This window comes from Paroedura picta, chromosome 3 (genome assembly GCF_049243985.1).
Source record: "Paroedura picta isolate Pp20150507F chromosome 3, Ppicta_v3.0, whole genome shotgun sequence".
NCBI classification, from domain to species: Eukaryota; Metazoa; Chordata; class Lepidosauria; order Squamata; family Gekkonidae; genus Paroedura; species Paroedura picta.
In genome coordinates, this window is record NC_135371.1 from 85,199,627 (window position 1) to 85,224,992 (window position 25,366).

The 25,366-nt window shown below is 44.7% G+C and overlaps 1 protein-coding gene across 4 annotated transcripts in view; it reads right to left on the reverse strand.

The window, feature by feature from the left end:
* The window catches only part of CNOT6 (CCR4-NOT transcription complex subunit 6), a 61,486-nt gene that overhangs the window by 26,223 nt on the left and 9,897 nt on the right, over positions 1–25,366 (reverse strand). For 3 of the 4 annotated variants that reach the window (XM_077326666.1, XM_077326665.1, XM_077326664.1), the window contains 2 exons: positions 3,904–4,017; positions 715–901 (listed from right to left, as the gene is read on the reverse strand). In XM_077326666.1, coding sequence (XP_077182781.1) covers positions 715–901; positions 3,904–4,015 — 299 coding nt within the window. In that variant the 5' untranslated portion in view covers positions 4,016–4,017. The remainder of the gene's footprint in view (positions 1–714; positions 902–3,903; positions 4,018–25,366) is intronic. The other variant, XM_077326667.1, reaches the window with a different exon arrangement.

Genomic DNA, 25,366 nt, shown 5'->3' on the forward strand with positions numbered 1-25,366 from the left:
CCTTCAAGGCCATTCACAGTCAGGGCCCAGTGTACCTGAGGGACCGCCTCCCTGCCTATGCCCCTAAAAGAGCTCTGCGCTCCACCGCCACCAACCGGCTAATGGTCCCTGGCCCTAAAGAAGTCCGCCTGGTCTCGACCAGGGCCAGAGCATTCTCTGTACTGGCCCCCACCTGGTGGAATGAGCTCCCGGAGGAGATCAGGGCCCTGACGGAGCTTAAACAGTTCCGCAGGGCCTGCAAAAAGGAGCTCCTCCGCCAGGCATTTGGTTGAGACCAGGCACAACCAACAGCGAATGAAGGGCCCCCGCTCCCCCCCTCCCCCCATCTCCCCCCTTCCTCCCAGAACTCCACCAGAGCGCTCTGGACCTGTTGTGGTATTGCACCGTTCCATCGTTATATTATTTTATTATACTGTTATACTGTTACATTATTCTGTTATATGGTTACAACAACTGTTATTATTTACTGTATGTTTTAACGAAGACTGTTTCATGTATCGTTGATTAGTTTTAATGTAAACCGCCCTGAGCCTTCGGGGAGGGCGGTATATAAATCTAAATAAATAAATAAATAAATAAATAAATTACTTGATTTTATGAAGACACCAATGGATGGTAGCAGCAAATGACTGTTCACCACAAAAGACAAAGAACTATTTTTGAGTAAGTTTCACCCAACTGCCCTGAGCCACAGGTGAAATATTCATATTATACCTGAGTGACACCATGTTTCCGAGCTCTGCTGGTAAACTGCGGATTTTATTAGAGGACAGGTCCAGATACACTAGATTGTGAAGCTTGGCAATGTCTGAAGGGATACGGGACAAGGAGTTGTCACTGAGATGCAATGCTGTCAAATGGGTCAGTGACCATAAGGATGAACTGAGGCTTCTTACTTTCCCTGGAAAACAAACAGGAATACAGATAATTTAGATCCAGTCATACCCAAATGCAACTACACCTGCAATGTAAGTAAAAACAAACACTTTAAAATTACCTCTTCCTTCACTCAATATCTTTCACTTATCTGAAGTAGTGAGCAGTAACTGGGTGTGTGTGAATTGGTTCCCCAGAGCCAAAAATAAGCCAAATCAATGCTGATTTTTTTTTTGGGGGGGGGGTGGCACTTTCCAAGCAAAAACACAATTCTCCAATTCGTATTATGAACTGAATCACAGAAACTTAAATCAAACTGGCTCTGTTGTAACCATTACAATCAATGGGAAATCTAACCTAAGTCTGTTCAGTCATGGGGGGGGGGGGTGAGATAGAGGCACCAAATCTACAGTATAGCTTCTGGAGTCTCTCCTCAAAAAGAACCCGCAAGTTTCAATCTAGTGCTATCTAACTAAAGCCCAGCAGGAGAACCCAGTGCCACCCAACTAGTGTTCAGCAGCAGAACCCAGCAAATGCCAGCTCATCAGGGCTGCAGTACAGAATCACAATCCTGGGCACCAGTGCAATACCACCTAGGACTGTGATTGCAGTAGTTCTGCTGTCCCTGAAGAACTGTTCCCACCTCCTCAGATTCTACTGCAGAGGTGTGCTGTTGTGAACTTGGCACTGCCACAGTGGCACTGGTTCTGCTGGGTAGTATTGTACTGGTCCTGCTGCTGGGCTGGCCTTGCAAAAATGCCCACCCCCCAGCTTTCACTGCAGAGATTCTCTGGGACATTATGCTGGGCTTATTATTGCCTTGCTATTCTCCCCCAGGAAACAATAGAGGATGGGGACACCATCAGGGGCCCACAGAAATGGACTCCCTGGTCAAATCTTTTACAATCTTGGGAGTTCTTTTCAGAAGCTCCAGAAGGTATGCTACAAACCTGGTGCTTCTATTTCAACCACAACCCACCCACCTCTGGTCACTGAATAGAGAGACAGGATGGATTTCCCATAGACTTTAATGGCTTAGAAATGAGCCAAACGGATTTAGGAAATCCAAATCTTGCCAAACCTGAAAACTTATACTGATAATAGGATTCAGTATATACCAAATTGATTTGGACCAAATCAACCCAATTAAAAATAAACCTATTTTTTTTGTCTGCACTTCCCTAGCAGCGACTCACATCACTAGCAATGACCCATACATTCTGTTAGTATTTACGGTGCTATTGGACTCTTGTTCTTTTCTACTACTACAGCCAGACTAACATGGCTATCCAGCTTGATCTTTCACTCCAAGTGTCAAAAGGTAAACAAATTATTTGTGTATCAAATAGCAACCAAAGCTCTTTGTACTTCAACATTTTAACTTCTCACATATTTTGGCACATTAAAAGCCTTCTTCATAACAGAGCAAAAACCATGGAAAGAAAAAGCAAGTATACAATCTATCTCAAACTGCACTCTTAAGGATATTACTACTATCTCTGATTAAAACTTTGACATGATAATTGACAAACTGTCACTTGACTACAAGAGTATTCTCTGATTACAACAAAGATTCATTTTCAAGCTACAACCTATCACTATATCTTATTTTCATGGAACACAGCACACAGGGCTGGCAACCCTGACTTTAATCCTGAGTAGCATCTAGAATTTTGTCCAACTGTCTGTTGACCCATTTGGGAAGAAAGCTAGAGAAAGGGAATCATCTAGAAAATCCAAGATGGTAATATTTCAAAAGAGGAGACTTGACAAAAATGGAGGAAGAATCAGGAAGGTAACATTTTTTTCAGGATTCATAGAGACTACTTGAAACCATTATAATCAAAGATAATATGCACCACAAATTGGAAAAGGTAGAAAAAATCCCAATAGAATACAGCATAGAATATAAAGAGATCATAAAGCACCAAAAGGAATCCTGTACGTCACTGTCCTCTGTGAAAGGTTTTGGACACACACCCATGAGGGCAGGTGAAGTGAGATCAAGTTCTAAAACAAGCTGATAAACTATTAACCAGTCCCCAGATCCAAACAGCATGTACCAAAGAGTTCTTAAATAATTTAAATATGAAGGTATGGATTTTCTATTTAAAAATATGCAAGTTGTAATTAAAATGGCCTCCTTATCGGATGACAAATCATACCAACACATTTTAAAAACAAGATACTGAAGAGTGAGAAAGTTACAGAACAATAATTGTCTTAAGTAAATTTGTGGAATGTATCATCATTAACAATAAGAGTGTTAAACATAAGAACAAACAAAACTTATGGTCACATTCTGCTCTGCTTAGGGACAGAAAAACCCTTGTGGAAGATGGTTAAAATGCAAAATGTTTGGCACATTCTGTAAATTCGCCAGAACATTAAGCAAGAACACTTACTTGAAGACGCAAAAGATTGCAAAAGTAAGTTGTATGAGTTATTAGGGATGAAAAGTAAATATACACGACCTTTGTTTCAATGCCCTATATATTGTAAATCATAATCCAGTATGCCATAACTCCATCCAGCCCATCCCCCCTGTGCAGTTACTTGTTTATACACATTGTGCAACTGAGAAGCAGCAGAAAGCTCGGATGAATACACTGAAAGTGCACCCACACTGCAACTTAACCCTAAAAGGCTCTATAACCACATAAATACATGTAAGGAAGAAGAATAGAGGGCTCTACCAGGAATTCACTCACAGTGAATCAGATCATACATACACTTTACATGATACAATCTAAAAGTCAGATTATCCCGCCACCTCCCCACCCCATCTCTGCTTCATTGGTCACAAAATAAGCTCTGAAGGCCTGTCCGCTGAAACGAAGTATGCATGGCTTCAGTCAGTGTCAGGACAGAAGGCCTCCAGGGAATCTTATAGATGCCTTGATCCCTCACAAAGAAAGAAAGATGGAATAACTGCAATAAATAAACATTAAATTTTAAGCAAAAACTCAAATTAAAAAATCTTTTTTTAAAATGCGTGTCCTATACAACAGCTATTCCTCCACATACCAGTTATTTCCAACTCTGCCCAGTGTGATTTTTTCCCATTGGCTGCTTCTTCTGAGGACATAATTGTGTACATCCTCCGTGGATCAGGTGGATCGTACTTTTCTTTGGGCATTCCTGTCAGCAATAAAGGTGGGGGGAAAAGTTATCCAAACAAATATTTCTGTTACAAAGACAAAAAACTCCCCAGTAACAACTCCCCTTCTCACAAGTTAGAAGTGATGTACCATGCAGCCTTCCACTAAGCCAATTATTGCTATATTTCCACCTCAATGAAACAGCATTCTCATCTTACGTGATTTGTTTCAGCTTCCACAAAACTCTTGCAAATTAATATTAACATTTAATTAGTTAAAAAATCAAAGGTCACCTAACGCTAAAACCATGAAAATGAAATACTGTGAGTAGCTCTAACAAGTAAGCCCCAAACCTTTCTGAAACACAAAATCACAACCATATACAAATATTATTCTAGGCTCTGAAAGGTGCCTAACTTGCTACTGACACTAAATAATTATTATCAGTATCATCCTGATCAAGAAACAAGAATGTGGGGGGGAAAGGCAATTTGGAAATAAACAGTTTATTTAAGAGTACTCAGTGAATTGTTTCATAGGATGCCTATACTTTATGTCATATTATGAAAATTAAGGCATTTATGTCAGCTACAATGGACAGAAATGCCTCAGCTGCATTTATTCCTTACAGAGATTTACAATAATTTGATTCCTCTACCCTTTGTTTTTAATACAATGCTGGATGACTTAATGACGATGAATATAGTCAACTAACCATATACTGGGTCATTGGGGTTTTATAAACTAGCTGTTTTTGAAACCTGGGCAAGGTGACACCAGTATGCGTATAACACTGAACTCTGGCACTTCCAGCTGATCCCAAGGAGGTTGTAGAAACCTTGAACTTGTGTCTGGAGGCAGTTTTGGAGCAGATGAAGATTAATAAATTGGGTCTTAATCCCAACAAGATAGAACTGCTACTCAGGATGTAAGGTGTCACCTATAAGAACACAGGAGAAGCCTAGTTGGATGAGACCAACGGCCCACCCAAGCCAACACTTTGTGTTTCACAGACTGTTTATGCTCTGGGAACTTCACTGCCCCACCTCCCATGCAGGAGCACAAATCGGGGATGGATGAGGTGCACCAGGCCAAGTGCTCCCCCGTGTGGGTGCAGGCAGAAATGGGGCAACCTGCCACGACTAAAACTCCAGCCTGCAGCCGGGCATGAAACCTCCAGTGTGTAAATGGTCAGTGGCCAAAATTCTGTTGCCATGAGAAGGTCCACAAGCACAGCTAGAACTCCAGAAGACTGCCCACTGAGCACCAAGAATACAGAGCATCACTGCCTCAGACATAGTGTTCCATCTATACTTTGTGGCAAACAGCCACTGATGGACCTTTGCTTCATATGTTTACCCAACCCCACTTGAAGCTGTCTATAAACTGTTCTGGGTAGTCTACACATGCTTGAAAGGAAGATGTGCTCTTGGACCCAGGCCTACCACCAAATAAGCCATGGCCAATAATGACTTTTACCAGCTTAAATTTATTAGCCAGCTGCAACCTTTTCTAAGTATAAATGATCTGGCCACTGTGGGGCATGTCCTGGTTACATATAGACTATTGTAATGTGATCCATGCAGGGTGCCCTTGAAAAGTGCATAGAAACTTCCATTGATGCAGAATGCTGCAGCCAGGACACTGACTAGAATAGAGCATAGGGACTATATCATTCCAGTCTTGGCCACCTACACTAGCTCACAACCTGTTTCTAGGCACAACCGAATGTGCTGGTGATTACCTTTAAATATCTATCTCTGAAAGACCACCTATTCCCTTATGAAGCTACCTGACTACTGTGTCATCTTCCAAGGCCCTGCCTTGGTTGCCTCCTCAGTCTGAAATTAAGTGCGTGGCAACCTGGGATCGTGGGTGGTTTTCACAGTCATGCAGTGGGGGGGGGGGTCGAGCCGAAGGACAGGGCCTGCCCAGCCAGGGACAATCTGGCGACATCGCTGCAAGTCTGCCCCTGACCACCGCAGTGAGAGGAGGTTGGTAGGGCTGCCAAGGGGGAAGGAGGACCGAGGCTTGGATGGGCCGCGCCAGACCTTTTCGCTCCAGGGCCATCCTAATTGTCACGTCCAACAACTTTCCTCCCTTTGCCTCAGACCGCTGACAAAGCTGGCAGGTGGCTGTTGGTGTGCTCCCTCCCTCCCCCCTCCCTTCAGGCCTACTGGGAAGGAATCTCTAACAGGCCCTGACTGAAGCGAGGGAGGCGTTTCCGAGAGCAACGCAGAGGATTCTGTGGGGGTAATTGTGCTTTCCTTCGGGCGGGGGGGGGATCTTTCCTCTTATGCCAAACAGTAAGCTGACAGAAAAGCCCCTTCTCGCTTAAAATATTGCGCAGGCCGGCCTCGCTGCTGGAGGGAAAAGGCAGCCAAGCAATTCTCTGTAAATTTGAGGCCTACCACAAAGGGTTGTTGTGCAGATGAAACTAGATGCTGTTGTGGAGCTTCTTTTGCCTCCTGCTTCATCTGCACAACAACCCTGGCCTCAAATCAGCAGAGAGTCGCACAGAAGAAATACACATGGCTTGGCTGTTTCTTCCCTCCAGCAGTGAGGATGGCAAGAGCAGTATTTTAAGTGAGAAGGGGCTTTTCTGTCAGCTAACGCTTTGGCAGAAGGGGAAAGCTCCCCCTCTCAAAAGGAAAGTACCCTCTCAGACTCCTCGGCGTTGCTCTTGGAATTGCCTTCCTCCCCTCAGTCAGGGGCTGTCAGAGGCTCCTTTGCAGCAGGTCTGAAGAGAGGGAGAAGGGAGCGCACTCACCAGACACCAGCCCGCTCTGTCAGTGGTCTGAGGCAAAGTGAGGGAAGTTGTTGGATGTAACCATTAGGCCTGTGCAGCCCTTTCTACCTGGGAGCTTCTGCCAAAGAGTTGCCTGACAGGGAGGCCACAGAAAAGCCCCTTCTCACTTAAAATACTGCTCTGCCCGGAGGTTAGACACAGCCAAGCCATGTGTCTTTCTTCTTTGCAACTCTCTGCAGATTTGAGGCCACTGCACAGTGTTATTCTGTAGAGGAAGCTGGCTCTTTTGTCTCCTGTTTCATCTGCACAACAACCCTGTGCAGTAGGCCTCAAGTCTTTCAATTCAACAACAACCTGTGTGGGAAGCCTTAAATGTTTCTTCTCTACCACAACCGTGTCCAAAGTAGCCCTTTCTGCCTGGGGAGCTGATCTTTATACTCTGCAGATGAGCTGTAATTCCAGGAGCTCTGCATGCCCCGCTTGGAGGTTGGCTACCCTTGGGTTGGAAATATTCCTGGAGGTTTGTAGGTGGGACTTCAAAATGGTACAATGCCTCAGAGTCCGGCCTTCCAAGTAGCCATTCTTGCCTGCAGAGCTGATCATTATAATTATAATCTAAAGCCGTGGTTCTCAACCTTCCTAATGCTGCGACCTTTTAATACAGTTCCTCATGATGTGGTGACCCCAACCATAAAATTATTTTTATCATTGTAATTCTTTTGTGTTGTTTTGCCTGGAGGATATGGCTGCTTTCTTGGGATGTCAACCTCCAGATGGGCCCTGGGGATCCCCTGGAATCACAACTCATCTCAAGACCACAGAGAGCAGTTCCCGCTGCAGAATAGGGCTCCTTTTTTGGGGTGCCAGCCTCCAGGTGAGGCCTGGAGATCCCCTGGAATTACAGCTCCTCTGCAGGTCACAGAGAGCAATTCAGCTGGAGAAAGTGGCTGCTTCAAAGGAGAGAGGGACTGTATGGTATCACCCCCCCACACACACTGAATCCCCTGTCCTCCCCAGGCTCCATGCCCCAAATCCCCAAGAGTTCCCCCACCTGGCTCTGCCTCCCCCCACGCGGTGCCCTGCCTGCCCCCAGGTCCTCTGCACAAGCTCTGAGGGGCCTGCCCACTTTCAGCAGCTCCAGGACCTCGAAGATGCGTTTGCCATGCCTCCAGTCAGCCAGCAGCGCCTCCAAACAGATACCCACGGTGGCAGCCATGGCTCCCTCTCACCCACGTGCATGGCAGTAGGAAGGATGCCCAGCTCGCTCCGCTTTCCCTTCTCCGCCACGCTGCCTCCAGCCCTTGTATAAGTGGCCCAGAATTTCAAGTGGAGTTAGCATTACAGGAAAGTAGACAGTGAACCCCCTTCAAGGATCGCTGACTTGCCGTGGAAAGGGGGCTTGCGAAGCTCAGTGAAGCTATGAGCTATGCCGTGCAGTGCCACCCAAGACGGACAGGTCATAGCTGAGAGCTCTGACAAAAGGTGATCCACTGGAGAAGGAAATGGCAAACCACTCCAGTATCTTTGCCATGAAAACTCTATGGACAAGTTCAAAAGGCAAAAACATATGACGCCGGAAGATGAGCCTCTCAGGTTGGAAGGTGTCCAATATGCTACTGGGGATGAGCAGACGGCTAGTACGAGTAGCGCCAGAATGAACGAAGCGACTGGGCCAAAGCCGAAAGGACGCTCAGTTGAGGAAGTAACTGGTGGCGAAAAGACAGTCCGATGCTGTAAAGATTTTTATTCCATAGGAACCTGGAACGTCAGATCCATGAATCAAGGCAAGCTGGACGTGGTTAAACAAGAAATGACAAGACTGAACATCGACATTTTAGGAATCAGTGAACTATAATGGACAGGAATGGGTGAATTTAATTCAGATGACCATCAGGGATACTACTGTGGGCAAGAATCTCTCAGAAGAAATGGAGTAGCCTTCATAATCAATAAGAGAGTAGGAAAAGCAGTCTTGGGTTACAATCCACAAAATGACAGAATTATTTCAGTTCGAATCCAAGGCAAACCATTCAACATCACAGTAATCCAGGTCTATGCCCAACCACTGCTGCTGAAGAGGATGAAGTTGATCAGTTCTATGAAGCCCCACAACGCCTTCTAGAAGCAATGCCAAAAAATGATGTGCTTATCATCATGGGGGATTGGAATGCTAAAGTAGGAAGCCAAAAGATAACCGGGATAACAGGCAAGTTTGGCCTTGGAGTACAAAATGAAGCAGGGCACAGGCTGGTAGAATTTTGTCAAGAGAATACAATGGTCATAGCAAACACTCTTTTCCAACAACCCAAGAGATGATTCTACACATGGACATCACCAGACGGTCAACAAAGAAATCAGATTGACTATGTGCTCTGCAGCCAAAGATGGAGAAGTTCTATACAGTCAATAAAAACAAGATCAGGAGCTGACTGTGGTTCAGATCATCAGCTTCTTGTTGCAAAATTTAGGCTTAAATTGAAGAAAGTAGGGAAAAGCACTAGGCTACTCAGGTATGAACTAAATCATATCCCCGACGAATATACGAGGTGACAAATAGATTTAAGGAATTAGATCTGATAGACAGAGTGCCTGAAGAACTATGGACGGAGGTTCACAACATTGTACAAGAGGTAGCAACTAAAACCATCCCAAAGAAAAAGAAATGCAAGAAATCAAAATGGCTGTCTGAGAAAGCTTTACAAATAGCTAAGGAGAGAAGGAAGAAAGAGAAAGATACACCCAATTGAATGCAGAATTCCAGAGAAAAGCTAGAAGAGATAAGAATGCCTTCTTTAAATGAACAATGCAAACAAACAGAAGAAAACAATAGAATGGGGATGACCAGAGATCTTTTCAAGAAAATTGGAGATATGAAGAGAACGTTTCATGCAAAGATGGTTATGATAAAGGGCCAAAATGGTAAGGGCCTCACAGAAGCAGAAGAGATTTTTAAAAGGTGGTAAAATTATACAGAAGCACTATACAAGAGCGAGCTTAACATCCCTGATGACCACAATGGGGTAGTTACTGACCTGGAACCAGACATCCTGGAATGTGAAGTCAAATGGGCCTTAGGAAGTCTGAGCAACAATAAAGCTAGTGGTGGTCACAGCATTCCAGTTGAACTATTCAAAATCTTAAAAGACGATGCAGTAAAAGCGCTACACTCAATATGCCAGCAAATTTGGAAAACTCAGCAATGGCCACAGGATTGGAAAAGGTCAGTTTACATTCCAATCCCAAAGAAGGGCAATGCCAAAGAATGTTCAAACTACCGCACCACTGCACTCATTTCTCATGCTAGCAAAGTTATGCTCAAAATCCTACAAGCTAGGCTCCAGCAATATGTGGACTGAGAACTTCCAGAAGTACAGGCAGGATTTCGAACAGGCAGAGGAACTAGAGATCAAATTGCCAACATACACTGGATCATGGAGAAAGCTAGGGAGTTCCAGAAGAACATCCACCTCTGCTTCATTGACTATGCTAAAGCGTTTGATTGTGTGGAGCACAACAAATTGTGGCAAGTTCTTAAAGAGATGGGAATACCAGAGCATCTTATTTGTCTCTTGAGAAATTTATATGCAGGTCAAGAAGCAACAGTGAGAACTGAACATGGAATCACTGATTGGTTCAAAATTGAGAAAGGAGTTTGGCAAGGCTGTATACTGTCGCCTTGCCTATTTAACTTGTATGTGGAGCACATCATGAGAAAGGCAGAATTAGAGGAGTCACAAATTGGGATCAAGATTGCCGGGAGAAATATCAACAACCTCAGATATGCAGATGATACCACTGTAATGGCAGAAAGTGAAGAGGAACTAAAGAGCCTGTTGATGCGGGTGAAGGAGGAGAGTTCAAAAGTTGGCTTGAAACTCAATATCAAGAAAACAAAGATCATGGCATATGGCCCTCTCAATTACTGGCAAATAGATGGGGAAGAAATGGAGCTAGTGACAGATTTTATTTTCCTGGGCTCCGAGATCACTGCAGATGGGGACTGCAGCAAAGAATTTAAAAGACGCTTGCTCCTGGGGAGGAAAGCTATAGCAAATCTAGACCGCATCCTAAAAAGCACAGACATCACTCTGCCAACAAAAGTGCATCTAGTCAAGGCTATGTCTTCCCAGTTGCAATGTATGACTGGGAAAGTTGGACCATAAGGAAGGCCGAGCGTCAAAGAATTGAGGCTTTTGAACTCTGGTGCTGGAGAAGACTCTTGCGAGTCCCTTGGACTGCAAGGCGAACAAAACGGTCAGTTCTAGAGGAGATCAGCCCGGACTGCTCCTTAGAAGGCCAGATCCTGAAGATTAAACTCAAATACTTTGGCCACCTCATGACATTGAAGGACTCCCTGGAGAAGAGCCTAATGCTGGGAGTGATTGAGGGCAAAAGCAGAAGGGGACGACAGAAAATGAGGTGGCTGGATGGAGTCACTGAAGCAGTAGGTGCAAACTTAAATGGACTCCGGGGAATGGTAGAGGATGGGAAGGCCTGGAGGATCATTGTCCATGGGGTCGCGATGGGTTGGACACGACTTCCCACCTAACAACAACAACAGACAGTGAGACTTAGGGGGAAACTAGGTGATCCACTTTTATTAGGCAACAACTTGGCCTTGCAGACAATAACAGGGACTGCAGTTGCTAGCAGTAGGCCTCAGGCTTCAGAAGGGCAGATATCACCCGCCAAGTAAACCTCAGTGGGATACAATGCTACACAGTCACGCCTCCAAAGCAGCCATTTTTGCCTGGGGAGCTGATCTTTATAGTTTAGAGATGAGCAGCAATTCCAGGAGATCTCCAGGACCCACCTGGAGGTTGGTTGTCCCTGGTCTGAACATATTCCTTGAAATCTAGAATGGTAGAGGACAGGAAGGCCTGGAGGATCATTGTCCATGGGGTCGCGATGGGTCGGACACGACTTCGCACATAACAACAACAACAGAAGTGGGGCTTCAAAAGTGTGTAATGCCCCCGCAGCCACCTAGCACCCCTTGACCTATTTCAGGTCAAGAAAACATTCCAGAGAGGAGGTAAGGTGTAGGTTCATGTTCTGGAATTCCACACTACCCTAGGTGTGCATAAACCTGACTAGGGTAAAGACTGCTGTGCACCGAGAGACCTCTTCTCAGGGTTGCCACCTTCCAAGTGAGGCACTAAACCTACAACAAACCATGAGCTAGTGCTTTCTATACCCCACCTCCCACACAGGAAGTCTGTTATGGGGAGAGGAAGGGAAGGCGATTGTAAACTGCTTTTCGACTCCTTTGGGTAGTAAACAGCAGGGTACAAAAGTCCATCTCTTCTTCTTCTAGGAGGCAATAGTGATTGAAGCATGTGGGCACATAACATTATACCAACAGTAAAAAAATGGAGAGAGAAGGAGCAGGGCCACAGAACTGGGAGGAATTGGTTGCCATGTAATCTCCCCCTAAGAGTCTCCAGTCTGATTTTCCCTTCACATATCTGAAGACATTGTCTCCCACACTCAACTAACATCTCAAAGCATGGGTTCTTGACATCCATCTCTCCACACCTACACCCTGATTTGTCACCACACCACCACAACCCCCCACACAGCACACATATTCAACCTCATGCTCTTACAAACTGGACAACCCCTCCCATTACTCTTCCCAGTGCCAAGCTCTTTCTATCCTAATCACTCTCTTCCTTTCTATCTCCCGCTCTTTGCTATTTCCCCTCTCCCCCCCTGCTAGGGCCCACTGTATAAGCTACAACAGGCTTTAATTCTACATAAAGCAATATTATTTTGACATTTGAGCCCAGAAGACTCCAATAAATACACCTTTTGAAAGATGTCAGGTGTAACTTACAATTATTCAAATTCAGAATAATATAATTATTTTAAGAACTATTTTAATAATTGCTTTTTCTTAGTATAAAGACAGGAGAATGTTTCATCAGACACTACAGCACCAAATGCCCCCCTCCCATTACGACATTTTGGGTTATTAGGCGGGAGGGTAAGAAAGTGACTCTCCATGGATTGCTCCACTGGATCAAAGCAAGTACCTTAAGTGATCCCAAGAGTTAATTCCTATAGCATACTACAAAAGCTTCCAAATGAACTTCCTACTTTAATTCAAACACTTGGATATACAGATTTTTTTTAAAAAGACTCCAGTAGTATGCAGATTGTCATTTTTTTCATTTAGGTGTGAAGCCTCAAATGCCTATCAGAATCAGCCATTTTCTTATATTCCACAGCAAGCAAAAAATTAAAATACCAACTAAAAGATAAAACTGCTGATTGCTAACTGTTTCTTATAATTAGTTATTTGTTGTGCTACCAAAATTAGTCGAGATTTTTAAAATGTTTCTACTGAAAACCTGTATTGAGATATTTACTACAACCTGCATATGGGATATTTTTCTTGTAAGATACAGAAGCCTCCAAGAACAGCTCTTCGAGTTATTTATAGGAAAGACAGGTTTTCCTCCAATGCTCCTCCAAGAACATAAATGGTTCTCTTTGTAAAAAGGAACATATGCTGTGCAATGTAAGATTGGGAACACATAACAGCCTCATCCATATAATACTAAAGAATGTAACAGAAGATCCTCAGACAATGCAAAAGGGACTGTATGCTAGTTACCGTATTTGCCGGCGTATAAGACGACTGGGAGTATAAGATGACCCCCCAACATTTCCACTCAAAATATAGAGTTTGTTACATCACATTACAGTACTGTCATTGTCACCATTGTACGGCCGCAGCGCAACTGCAGCGCCTCCGGCCCGCCCCTGCATCTTGCTATGACCGGCACTAGTGTGCAAGTGTGCATGTGTGAGCTCTGCGTAGACAAGGGGCGGGCCGGAGTTTCCCGCAGAGCAGAACGGGCCGGTCATGCTGAAAAGGCTGGCACCCCTGTCTCGCTGCTGATGCTCGCCACAGCCTCGCTAATGACCCGCTGCGGCTGCGCTGGATACCGCGCGATACTGGATGGTATGTAGAATGAGGTGGGAAGGCATCGGGAGGCCACTATGGGCAGCTATGTCTATCCCAACTGAAGTGCACCCGGCGTATAGGACGACCCCCCCCCCCACTTGGAGACATGTTTTTCAGGGGGGGAAAGTAGTCTTATACGCCAGCAAATACTGTAGTTTCAATAATTTCTATTTACTGCCTTTTACTTTCCGATACATTTACAATGGCTTGACTCCATCCAGTTTTTGCACAATCTTGCCAAATTCTCCTCTTTACTGCAGCTCTCATTCCACATGGCTTCTCTCCATACAAGAGGTCTCATGATCCTCAGTGTAACCTCTTTTTCAGTGGTTAAAAAGGATCCCCTTCTCCCTTTTTCACCAGTAGAAACAATGGTTGGATCTAACCCACTGCAACACGTTTTCAGAATCACATTTCAATGGGAAATGCCTGCAATTGATCACTATTTCTTCTTGGAAAACAGAATTACTCTAAAACTGTGGAATCAAATGCATATTTCTTTCAGTTTTGTAAGAATTCCTAGATTCTAATTTATAATTTTAATACTTTCTGTTCAAATGGTATCAACAGCCCTCTCCATAGTTATTCTAAGATTGGGCCTCCCCCCTCCCCTGGGTTCCTGCACTAGGCATTAGACCCTGTCCGGAACCACCTCCCCTGGGTTATATCATCAGGAATACTGATTGTGTCCTATACAGATGCCAGAATAATTGAAATGTTGGGGAGGAGCTATATGTTCTACCCACCATTGCTCTTTGCTGTGTATTTTTGGGATGTCATGTTTTTATGGTGTTTTATGGATCTTTTTATGTTTTATCGAATGGAAACTACCTCAAGCCAGCTATGCTGGGAGTGGCAGTATAAAAATGGAATGAATGAATAAATAAAGCACTGTCTTTGTAATATTAAATACCAGTAACACTTAACTCAGCATCACCATATTTTTAGAGGGCTAGACAATGAATGTAGTACATTGCAGAAGGTTTGTTTCAATAGAAATTTATCTGAGAGAAGAGGCATTATGTAAAAACATATAGGAATGAACTAGAAAGTAAAAAGACAAAACTATTGCAATGCTATGTGACCCAAGAAATCTATTTCAGCTCATAGTATTTGTTTTATGCTGTTTAATATTTATAAATGCATTACTTTGTAAAAAAAACCCTGCAGTGTTCAGCAGTTTCAGAATCAGGATCAATATTTAAACTCCAACCTACAGAATTCCACCTAAATTTATAGTATGCATGTATCTTTGGGCACAGCTAGATATGACAGCAGTATGATCCAACTCAAGTGAAACTGAACTCCTATGAGGTGTTTTTGTGCATGATGGGTGGGTAGGTAGAGGATATGTAGCCACAACACAAGGGAGCTGAACTCTTTCTTTACCAATTGTTTTCTTCCTAGAAATCTTTTTCTCCAGGCAGGAGGTGCTGTTATTCATGAAGCCCTTTTGTTGACCTCTTGATACAAATGAAAGAAGAGAAATATGGCAATGGAGATCTACCCTTGAACTATATTCTCTGGTTTCTTGAAATAAGGCAGAATTAAGTTACATAATAAGGAATTTTATTACTAAACTTTTGCTCGATTACTAAAACTCCATGCTGGTGCATCAGGGATGGCAAGTGGAACAGGATGAGTGGCTGCCTAGAGGAAGAGGGCATTTAACTCCCTGCTGGGATCCCATGGTGGAGACTATCAATGATTGGAGGAGGCCATGGAGATACAATTCTCTAGTGACACCTGGTGGTGGCCCCAGGAAATGTCCACAAGAGAATAACACACATCGCCACCTGGTGGTCAGTAGTTGGGAAACACTGGACTGCAACCAGCCAGGAAGATCTAGACTTGGCAGCTCTGGCTCCTGAGACCAGCAGGATAAGAATCTGACCCAGACAAGTGGGAAATTAGTCTTATGTTTGATTGTTGGGGGACAGATCCAGGAAAGCCTCTGGGTGCGGGCAGGATCCTGGACCTTAACCCAGCAGTTAGGTCCAGTTGTGATAGTTAGGGTATGGTGGGGAATAGAAGGTAAGTAGGAAGACATGAATTGGGTGGATTAGGGAAGGTGGCTTAGTGTAGCTGTGGTTTAATTAAGCTAAGAAAAGATGGGGGGGGGGACAGGGGATGTAGGCCAGTTTTATCCAGGAAGCATGCCTGGAGATGGGGAGGGACCACAACAATTGTGGGCTAAGGGCTATACCATAATGGGAGGTGCCTGGACAAGAAATGTGTGAGGTGATATGATGGCCAGAATAGGCCTCAGCTCACTGCTCTTCTAACCTCCATCCAATTCCCAGACATGTGAGGGTGGAGGATAGGGTGGAGCTGACACTGATGTTGTGCAATGCTACGTCTATTAACAATAAGATCTCGACTCTGCCCGAGTACTTCACAGTCTGGGGCTGACCTGGCTTGCATGACCAAGACCTGGGTGTACAACAGCAAGACAGTAGCTCTGGAAGAGCTGGTGCCCCTTAGTTCTCAGTCCTTCACCAGTCTCAGACCCAGGACAGGGGGGAGGGGTGGTAATCCTTATCTGGGAGGCTTAATCCTACAGGGCTCATCCAGTGCGATCGATCCCTGGAGTGGAGTGCGTCAGCATTGGATAGACATTTGCCAAGCTCTCAAGCATGTGGTTGGTGTACCATCTGCCAAAAGCATCACCAGACACCCTGTCAAGCCTCCTAAAGGTGGCAGCTGCCTGAGTGTTGTAGTTTCCTAGACTTATAATACTGGGGGACTTCAATGTCCACGCGGACTCACTGGCCCCTGGTAATGGCTCACACCTGCTATCACTCGTGGCAGCACTGGGGTTCTCATAATATGTTGCCAGTCCCACCCATCAGGCTGGCTACACACTAGATCTGATCTCTGCGCTGGGGTAGAAGTGAAGATGATGGCGACAAATGTCACCCCGTGATCTGACCACCATGCCCTCCAGGCCCAGATTCGAACACCACTCCTATCCCGTTTAGGCAGTGGGCGCATTTTAGCCCACCTGCGGAGGCTTATGGATCTGACTAGATTACGGAATGCTCTGTAGCAGTGGTCCCCAACATTTTTATTACCAGGGACCGGTCAACACTTGACAATTTTACTGAAGCCTGGGAAGGGGGCTTAGTCTACTCCTCTCCTCTCGACCACTGCCCTAACGCTCTCTGACTCTGGTCGCTATGGTAACGTTTAAACATCCTGTCAGATCTCGGAAGATAAGCAGGGTTGGCCCTGGCTAGGGTTGGCACTTGGATGGGTGACCTACAAGGAATACCAGAGTTGGGATGCAGGATAGGCAATGGCAAGCCAACTCTGAAAGTCTCTTGCCTGGCTGCCAGTCAATTTTAGGATCTCCTTGCTATTATACACACATGCCATACAATAAATAAATAAAATCAATCTGCCACACAGTAAAATTTGGATCCAAAAGTTTGATCAGAGTGCCTTCCAGGGTCAGCCAAAACCAGCCTGCTATGAAAACACATACTGGAACGAAAGTTGCCAGGTGCCAGCAGGTATCTGTTCTATTGTTTCAGGAGAGGCTACCTCAGTTATCCCTTCGCTAGTACTGTTATTTATGAAATGTATATTATTTTTGTGTTGTCCTGAAGGCTCCTGTAGGCTCAAACTTAGTTCAGCTACCTCTCTGCCATCTTGCTTATAGCCTTGGAGCCTCCAAGTCAGGGTGGCTCCAGCTGGGGCAGCTCATCATGCGCAGATGCAACTGCTAGCATTTGGCCTCCTGTCCTGACAGCGGTGGCTGGGACTGCCACCCCATAAACCGCCCTGAGCCTCCGGGGATGGCGGTATAGAAATATAATAAATAAATAAATAAAATATGCGCACGGTGAGGCCTGCCCCATCCTGACGCCCCTCCGCCCGCCCATCAGCACATCAGGTCCCCCACTGTCCGCCAGCGGTTAATGCCCACACTGGAGGAGGCCGTGAACCATGAATCCACGATGAAGATGCAGAGCACGAAGCCGCCCGATTGGATGGCCGCCTGCAGAGTGGGGTTATTGTGAAGCCTGAGGCCCCATCGGAACCAGTGCACTGAACAGCCATTGCCAGGGCGCACCGGGGTTCCCACATCAAGGAGAGAAGCCATCTAAAACCCCAGGAACAGAACAACTGCCTGGCTCCCTTGAACACCGCCCCAGTGCTTTGCTCCACCCACCCAAGCCTGTTGGCTGTTGTCGCTGCATGACCGCAGCGCCCCAGGAGGCAGCAGATGCATCTGGGAGGCCCCTACTCTGCTTGCTTTCCCTCCAGCGCCTGACTTCCCGCCACCCGCTGGAGGAGCCGCAGCCCCGTACTGACTGATGCACAGACTGGCACCAGGCTTCAGACTGAGGGTTGGGGACACGAGGCCTCCTGGCAACTAGCTGGCAGTGCTAATGGAGGACTGGCAGTCCTGCTTTTCTGCAGCCACTGACGAAGTCACCCCCAGATGTCTTCTCCACCTTCACCCCAACCAGGCCCCACGGTATACTTGGGAGCTTTGGGTAAGGAAGAGTAAGATGACAAGAGCAAGTGTGGAGGAAAACTCGCAATGAAGCAGCGAGAACATCTTATCATATGCTTATGAGGACGTAAGAGATGGCTGTGAAACTGGCAAAGCAGGAGTTTTATGCCACTGCTATTGCAACCACATGCTCTTACCCAGCCCAAATGTTTAGAGTAATTTGGTCTCTTATTGTCCTCATGGAAGGGCATCAAAATTGTAGTCATTTGGATCTTGCCTGTGATGCATTAGTGAGCTTTTTCACAAATAAAGTCTTTTTGCTCTGTAAGGACCTTCCTGCCAAAGGAGGGAACTGGAGGCCCTTTGGCCATTACAGGAGGTGATGTTCGATGGCTTCAGGCGGCTCTCATTAACTGAAGTGGACAACTTACTAGGCTTGGGAAGGGAGACCATTTGCCCCCTTGATTCCTGTCCATCTTGGCTGCTCTGAGGGGGTGACCAGGGGATAAGAGGCCTTCTCAGCCCTGGCCCCGACATGACGGAATGAGCTACCTGAAGAGCTGAGGGCCCTGCAGGCGCTTTCATGGTTCCTCAGGGCCCGCAAGACAGAGCTCTTCCACCAGGTCTTTGGTTGAGGCGAGAGCATGGGAGATCTGGTGACTCCTCAACCCACCCACCCACACATATATCAATAACATTGATGTTCCATCTGACAGGACAGGCACCCCTAGTATCCCCCCCACCCTGGAGGTGCTGGGTGAGGGAGGGGTGAGTTTTTATTCTTCCACAGGGTAAATTTTGGTAATTGCGGTGGGTTAAAATTTTAGACTTTATCAATTAGTACTTTATGATTGTCTGTAACCCACTGCAAGACAGTCTTGATAACAGTGGTTTATAAACTGAAATCAATCAATCTTTAGATATCAGTGAAATATTTTAGAACTAAAAGTTGACCATAAAAATCTGAATCAAAATCACTATGTACAAAAGTTTTCTTACATATGGAATTACCTTGGCTGCAACTTCACCTGATTAAGACAATAAAGTTGGTTTTTATACCTTGCTTTTCGCTATCCAAAGGAGTCTCAAAGCCCCTTACAATTGACTTCTCTTCCTCTCCCCACAATAGACATTCCTGTGAGGTAAGTGAGGCTGAGAGAATTCTGAGAACTGTGACTAGCCCTCGGTCATCCAGCTGGCTGCATGTGAAGGTGTGGGAAATCAAACCTGGTTCTCCATATTAGAGGTTGCTGTTTTTAACCACTACCCCATGAGGGCTCTCTCACAGATGGGCTGTGCGTCATATCAAACTCCTCTGCAGTGAAAACAATCTGAATGGCCTACATGCACATATTTAAACTTTTTAATGCTTTATTCAAAAACTAGATATTAAGCCTGCTGTGGCCACAATACAGCGGGCCCTAGCATGGTGGGTGGCTGGAGGGAAGGGGTGAAGGAAGGAGGAAAGGGAGAAAGAGAGACAGAAAGACAGAAAGAAAGGGAGGAAGATAGAGACAGAAGAAGAGGGAGAGAAACAGGTAGCGAGAAAGAGGCAGATGGGAGAGAGGGAGGAAGGAAGAAAGGGAAGGATAAAGGGAATGCTGGGAGGAAGGGAAGGACAAAGGGAATGCTGGGAGGAAGGGAAGGACAAAGGGAATGCTGGAAGGAAGGCAGGAACAGAGTAAGGTAGGTGGCCTGAAAAGGGACTTTGTGGCCTTCTGCCAGGCCCAGGGGCAGGCTCGGCTGCCCCAGGGCCCGGCAGAAGGCTCTGGAGGGTGGGGGTGGGCTTTGTGGCCTACTAGCAGGCCCAGGGGCAGGTGAGGCTGCCCCAGGGCCCGGCAGAAGGCTCTGGACGGCAGCGGCGGGGTTAGCGGCCTACTGCCAGGCCCAGGAGCAGGTGAGCCTGCCCCAGGGCCCGGCAGAAGGCTCCCTGAGTGAGGGGAAGCCGGCCGGAGGACTTACCGCTGGGGAAGGCTTCTTCCTCTGAGCAGTGACTCCCCGGCCAGCACAGGCAAGGCCGGGCCAACCAGCCAATGAGTGACACTCGGAGGGCCCAATCAGGAGCTGCTTCACAGGTCCTGATTGGGCCCTCCAAGTTTTTATCCCGGACAGAGCCTGCCCTATCTCCTCCCCTTTAGCCTTTACTCCTTTATTTAATCCGCTCCGCAGGAGCGGTTAAAGATAATCTGGACAATAGTAATATATACTACTATCACCAATATTTGCTATAAATTTTGTGTCATATTTAAGTAAATTACAATTAAAACACTTGAAAGGTGCCTGATTTTGAGAAGTGATATTCAGATGTTTTCTAAGAGCACGGCCTGCATTGACTACCACAACTTACCACTTTTCAAATACCAGATGTGCCTTGAAAGGTTTACTCCAGTTCTAATACGCAGTAATTTACACATGCACCTTCACAGTTACGGTTTATAGTATAAACCACTAGATGATCGTAGATACAAACAAATCTTTCATATCATCATATGTAACTTCAAACAATTTTTCTATAGCTACTTCACATATTACATACTTTTACATATGCCCCAAAGATCAACTACAGTTTCCTATAATTCAAAACACTATCATTTTCAATTAGTTCAGTTCACATATTCTGTCATTTTCAAGTACTGAGTCAGTAACTCATGTTAAATTAAAAAAGCATGGTTTAAGCAGGGTTAAAACTTCATGCACTGACTGGCAGCCTGACCAAATATTTTTATTCCAAGGTACATCTTTCAGTGTCAGACCATGTTTGCTGAAGGAAAACAAAATTACAGATCATAATACAGTCCCATATTCTGACTGTCTAATTCCACATTCAGTTTGCAACAGTAGGCAACTCAATAGTCCTGAGAAGCTCGATATCTGGTAATGAAAGTAATTCTGCCCCCAACACCATATGCAGAGCATCATTTTTATATTGGTAAAAAGATGTGCAACATTATCTAAAATAAAAACTGAAAAACATTCTACTCAACATTTACTGGTTTAGTAAATGTCTGTGGCATTTTAGAAAATAGAACACCATACATATGAGGCAGAGACCTCTATCAAATATACGAAGGAGTCACCAAATGAGAGATTATACACAGAGACTTTCAGTTCAGAAGAAAACATCCTTTATTTAAAATTGCTGCGTTGCCTTTGTTTCTCAACTGAGTTACTGAATACTGCTTTTGAATTCATTAACACCGCAGCATTAAAATCGCTAAAATAAAAAGTCCATCAATCAAAAAAACCAAAATTCTAACTATGGTATCAGTTACACGCCAAACAGCCGCAAAGTTTGAACAGAAAAGTTAAGCTTAGACACATGGGAAGGACAGCCCAGCACCTCAAGTTGACAAAGAGTGAACAATCCCCAGAAAGGAGCTCTATAAATGGGGGACAACAAAAACACAGCCCTATTTCCAGTTGACTTCCAACCAGCTAATTTCCAAGGAGACCTCACAAGACCTCACAGTGTCAACCTCAACAAAAACCTTCTAATGCCTTGGTTCCAGATTGTTTAGAGCTTTAAAAGGTTAAAACCAGCAGATTCAATTGTGCCCCAAAACAAAATATTCTACTTAACCACTGATACAGAGTATTCTAAATCAGCTGAAATTTCCAAATATGTTTCAAAGGCCTTCCCATATATAAAGCTTAGCTTGAATTCTACAGAAGCATCTATTTCCTTCAATCCATTAGTTCCCATTAGGGTTGTGCGATTTGGCAGCCAAAGTGGCCGTTTGCGCCCGGTGCAGCCAGCACCACACCATGGGGCAGTAGTCATGGGCAGCTGTGCGCCAACAGGCGCACACATGCAGACGCAGAGCTCTGCACCTGTATGTGTGTGTCGACCAGCATGCCAGCGACCTCCCACTGCTGTGTGTGTGGGGGGGGGGGGGCGCTAGCTGCGCCAGGCACGACCGGCCGCTTCAGATGCCAAATCGCACAACCCTAGATTAACTCCAGGTTTGTAACCAGGGCATTTACTAACTTCCCATGATAAGAAAAGCTGGCTATTCATATATAGATCTAATGACTTTCCAAGCTGGTGGGGAGGGGCAAACAAGATCGCAACCACTGCAGCACACTGCCTCCATCTCCTAACCCTGTTAGCACTCCAGCAAGATAACCATGATTACCAGTACTGAAAACAGTCCTGAGGTGGGGGGGGAATCAAAATTCCTTTCATTTACTACAAGTTATTGTTAACAACAGGATGATTCTAGATGTAAAATTGAGACAGAGGTCAAAATTAAATGGATCTTAATCTGCAACAAAAAATAAGTAAATGGAACTCATTACTTATTCAAGCACCCTGTCCAAGGAGGCAATATTACCAGTAGTGTTTTTCTAAGCAGCCTGAAACTATCAACCCACAAAGTTCTCAAAGTAGCTTCCAATATACAATATTAAAAAACAAACATAAATATCAAACCCAATGAAACAAATCACTAATACAACAGCCATTTAGAGTCACAATAAAAAAGCAGTTAAAAAACATAAATTCAAAATTCAGTTACGTAACTAATGGTTTAAACATTATCATTAGGGTCCAGGGAAGTTTTTATAGGCACAATCTCAGCTTGCCTCATTCTAGAAACCTAGGACCATTTACTCTCTTACTTCTCAGATTCAGCTGGCAGTTTTCCCTTTGTCTGTTGTTGTTGTTGTTATGTGCGAAGTTGTGTCCGACCCATTGCAACTCACGGCCTTCCTGTCCTTTACCGTTCCCCGGAGTCCATTTAAGCTCACACCGACTGCTTCAGTGACTCCATCCAGCCACCTCATTCTCTGTCGTACCCTTCTTCTTTTGCCCTCAATCACTCCCAGCATTAGGCCCTTCTCCAGGGAGTCCTTCCTTCTCATGAGGTGGCCAAAGGATTTAAGTTTCATCTTCAGGATATGGCCTAAGGAGCAGTCAAGGCTGATCTCCTATAGGACTGACCAGTTTCTTCGCCTTGCAGTCCAAGGGACTCGCAAGTCTTTTCCAGCACCCGAGTTCAAAAGCCTCAATTCTTTTGACACTCAGCCTTCCTAAGTTTCCCCTTATTTAAGTATAACTTGCCAACATGGGAAAGCATTCAGGTGGAATGACTTACCTCTCCAATAATTCTGTAAGAATCCTGAGTTTCAAACAGTCTAAAAGGATCCACAACCTCCAAGGGACAAGATGGCCATAAAGCAATGATATTTACTCCGCGGGCTTGCAGGGAATCACATTTGCCATTGCCATCAATCAAGCCAAGTGACTATTGTATGCCCTGATTGTCAACCCAAATACATACAATAATGTAAGATATAACTTAATAAATAACTACAATACTTTAATTACTAGAGTATCCCTGCATATGCAGGATTGCCTTTCTTGACAACTGTTGAACCACAGCAAGCCTCTGTGTACCTGGAATGCTTTCCTCCTCTTTGCCTTCCCTTCCTCTCCTCAGCATGAGGCCCAGTAGCTCAGGAAAGAGAGTGAGATTGCCAAAGCAGCTGGAAGTAAGCCCTGGAAAGTGGCCAGCTTCCTTTATTCCTGGATGGCTGCTATGGTGATAGTAATTCTCCCAGCAGCCACCTGACTGGTGGGATGAGAGTGCAGAGGCTGCAGAGGAGGGTGGTGGCAGAGAAAACTGGTAGATCCTACTGGACGATGGGCCTTGCACTGTTTTTTGGGACACAGGGATGATGCTAAATGGGGAATAATGCTCAGAAGGGCTATTAAAGCAGTTGCCACTGGAGGGACTGAAAAATCATTCTTTGTCACTGTTCTATTCTTTTATAGAGATTTGTGAGCAAAACACTGAACTCTAAAGTGCATGTTACAGAAACTCTAAATGTAGGAACAGGTATATCATGTTAGTATACATAAAATAGCTCTAAAATATTAATTTTACAGAGGCTATCATGTTTGAACTAGGACAGTTTCAACAAATATTAACCTTGAGTTTAGAGTCCAAATCTTGAGGTTTGTTCAGATTGTTCTGACTCAAGCAGATGATTTTTGTGAGAAGTTACTCTGTACAAAGGACAGTGCTTACAAAATAATTCCAGCCTCTATCATTCAACTGGAAAAATAAATGCCAATGAGATATTTAGCATCTATTTACTTTTAATGAATGTCAGTACTAATGTGCCATTTTGAAATTATCTTATATGTCTGTTTCTTTGACAGAACAGGGATACATGAAACTACTAACTTTAACTTAAGTCTGTACAAACCCAAAATTGCATGTGCAAAAGAACACTAACTCTGGACATTCTGCACTTTCAAATACTGAAAGAAAGAGAGAGTATGAAAGAAATCACTGGGTACATACATATTCCTCAGTTTTATCATTTTGCAAACCATAATTATCAGTGGTAAATGTACACCTTCCAACTGTAGTGTTCTACTTCAAATGAGACTTTTCTTCTTCAAGCCTAATTCCCTATTGCTTGGGACCTGTGTTGTTAAACATATTTATAAATGATTTGGATGAAGTAATACAGGGGGTACTTATTAAATTTGCAGATGACACTAAACTGGGAGAGGTAGCAAACACACCAGAAGACAGAATCAGAATACATGATCATCTTGACATGCTATAATGAATTTCAATAGAGGTAACTATAAGGTTCTTCATTTAGGTATGAAAAATCATATGCATCACTATAGGATGGGAGAGACTTGTATTGGCAGTGGAATGAATGACAAGGATCTGGGGTCTTAGTAGACCAGACACTAAACATGAATCAGTAGAGTGACTTGTTAGCGTAAAAGGCAAACATAATTTTGGGTTGTATTAAGAGAAGTATAGTATCCAGATCACGTGAGGTAATGTTACCGCTTTACTTTGCACCACAACTGAAGATGTAGAGAAACTGGACCATGTGCAGAGGAGGGCTATGAAGATGGTGAGGGGTTTGGAGACCAAGTTCTATGAGGAAAGGTTGAGGGAACTTGGTCTGTTTAGCCTGGACAGAAGACGACTAAGAGGTGATATGATAACCATCTTCAAATACTTAAAGGGCTGTCATATAAAAGATGGAGCAGAGTTGTTTTCTGTTGCCCCAGAGGGTCGGACCAGAAACAATGGGTTGAAATTAATTCAAAAGCATTTTCAGTTACACATCCAGAACAAGTTCCTGACAGAGCAGTTCCTCAGTGGAACAGGCTTGCTCAGGAGATGGTGGGTTCTCCTTCTTTGGAAGCTTTTAAGCAGAGG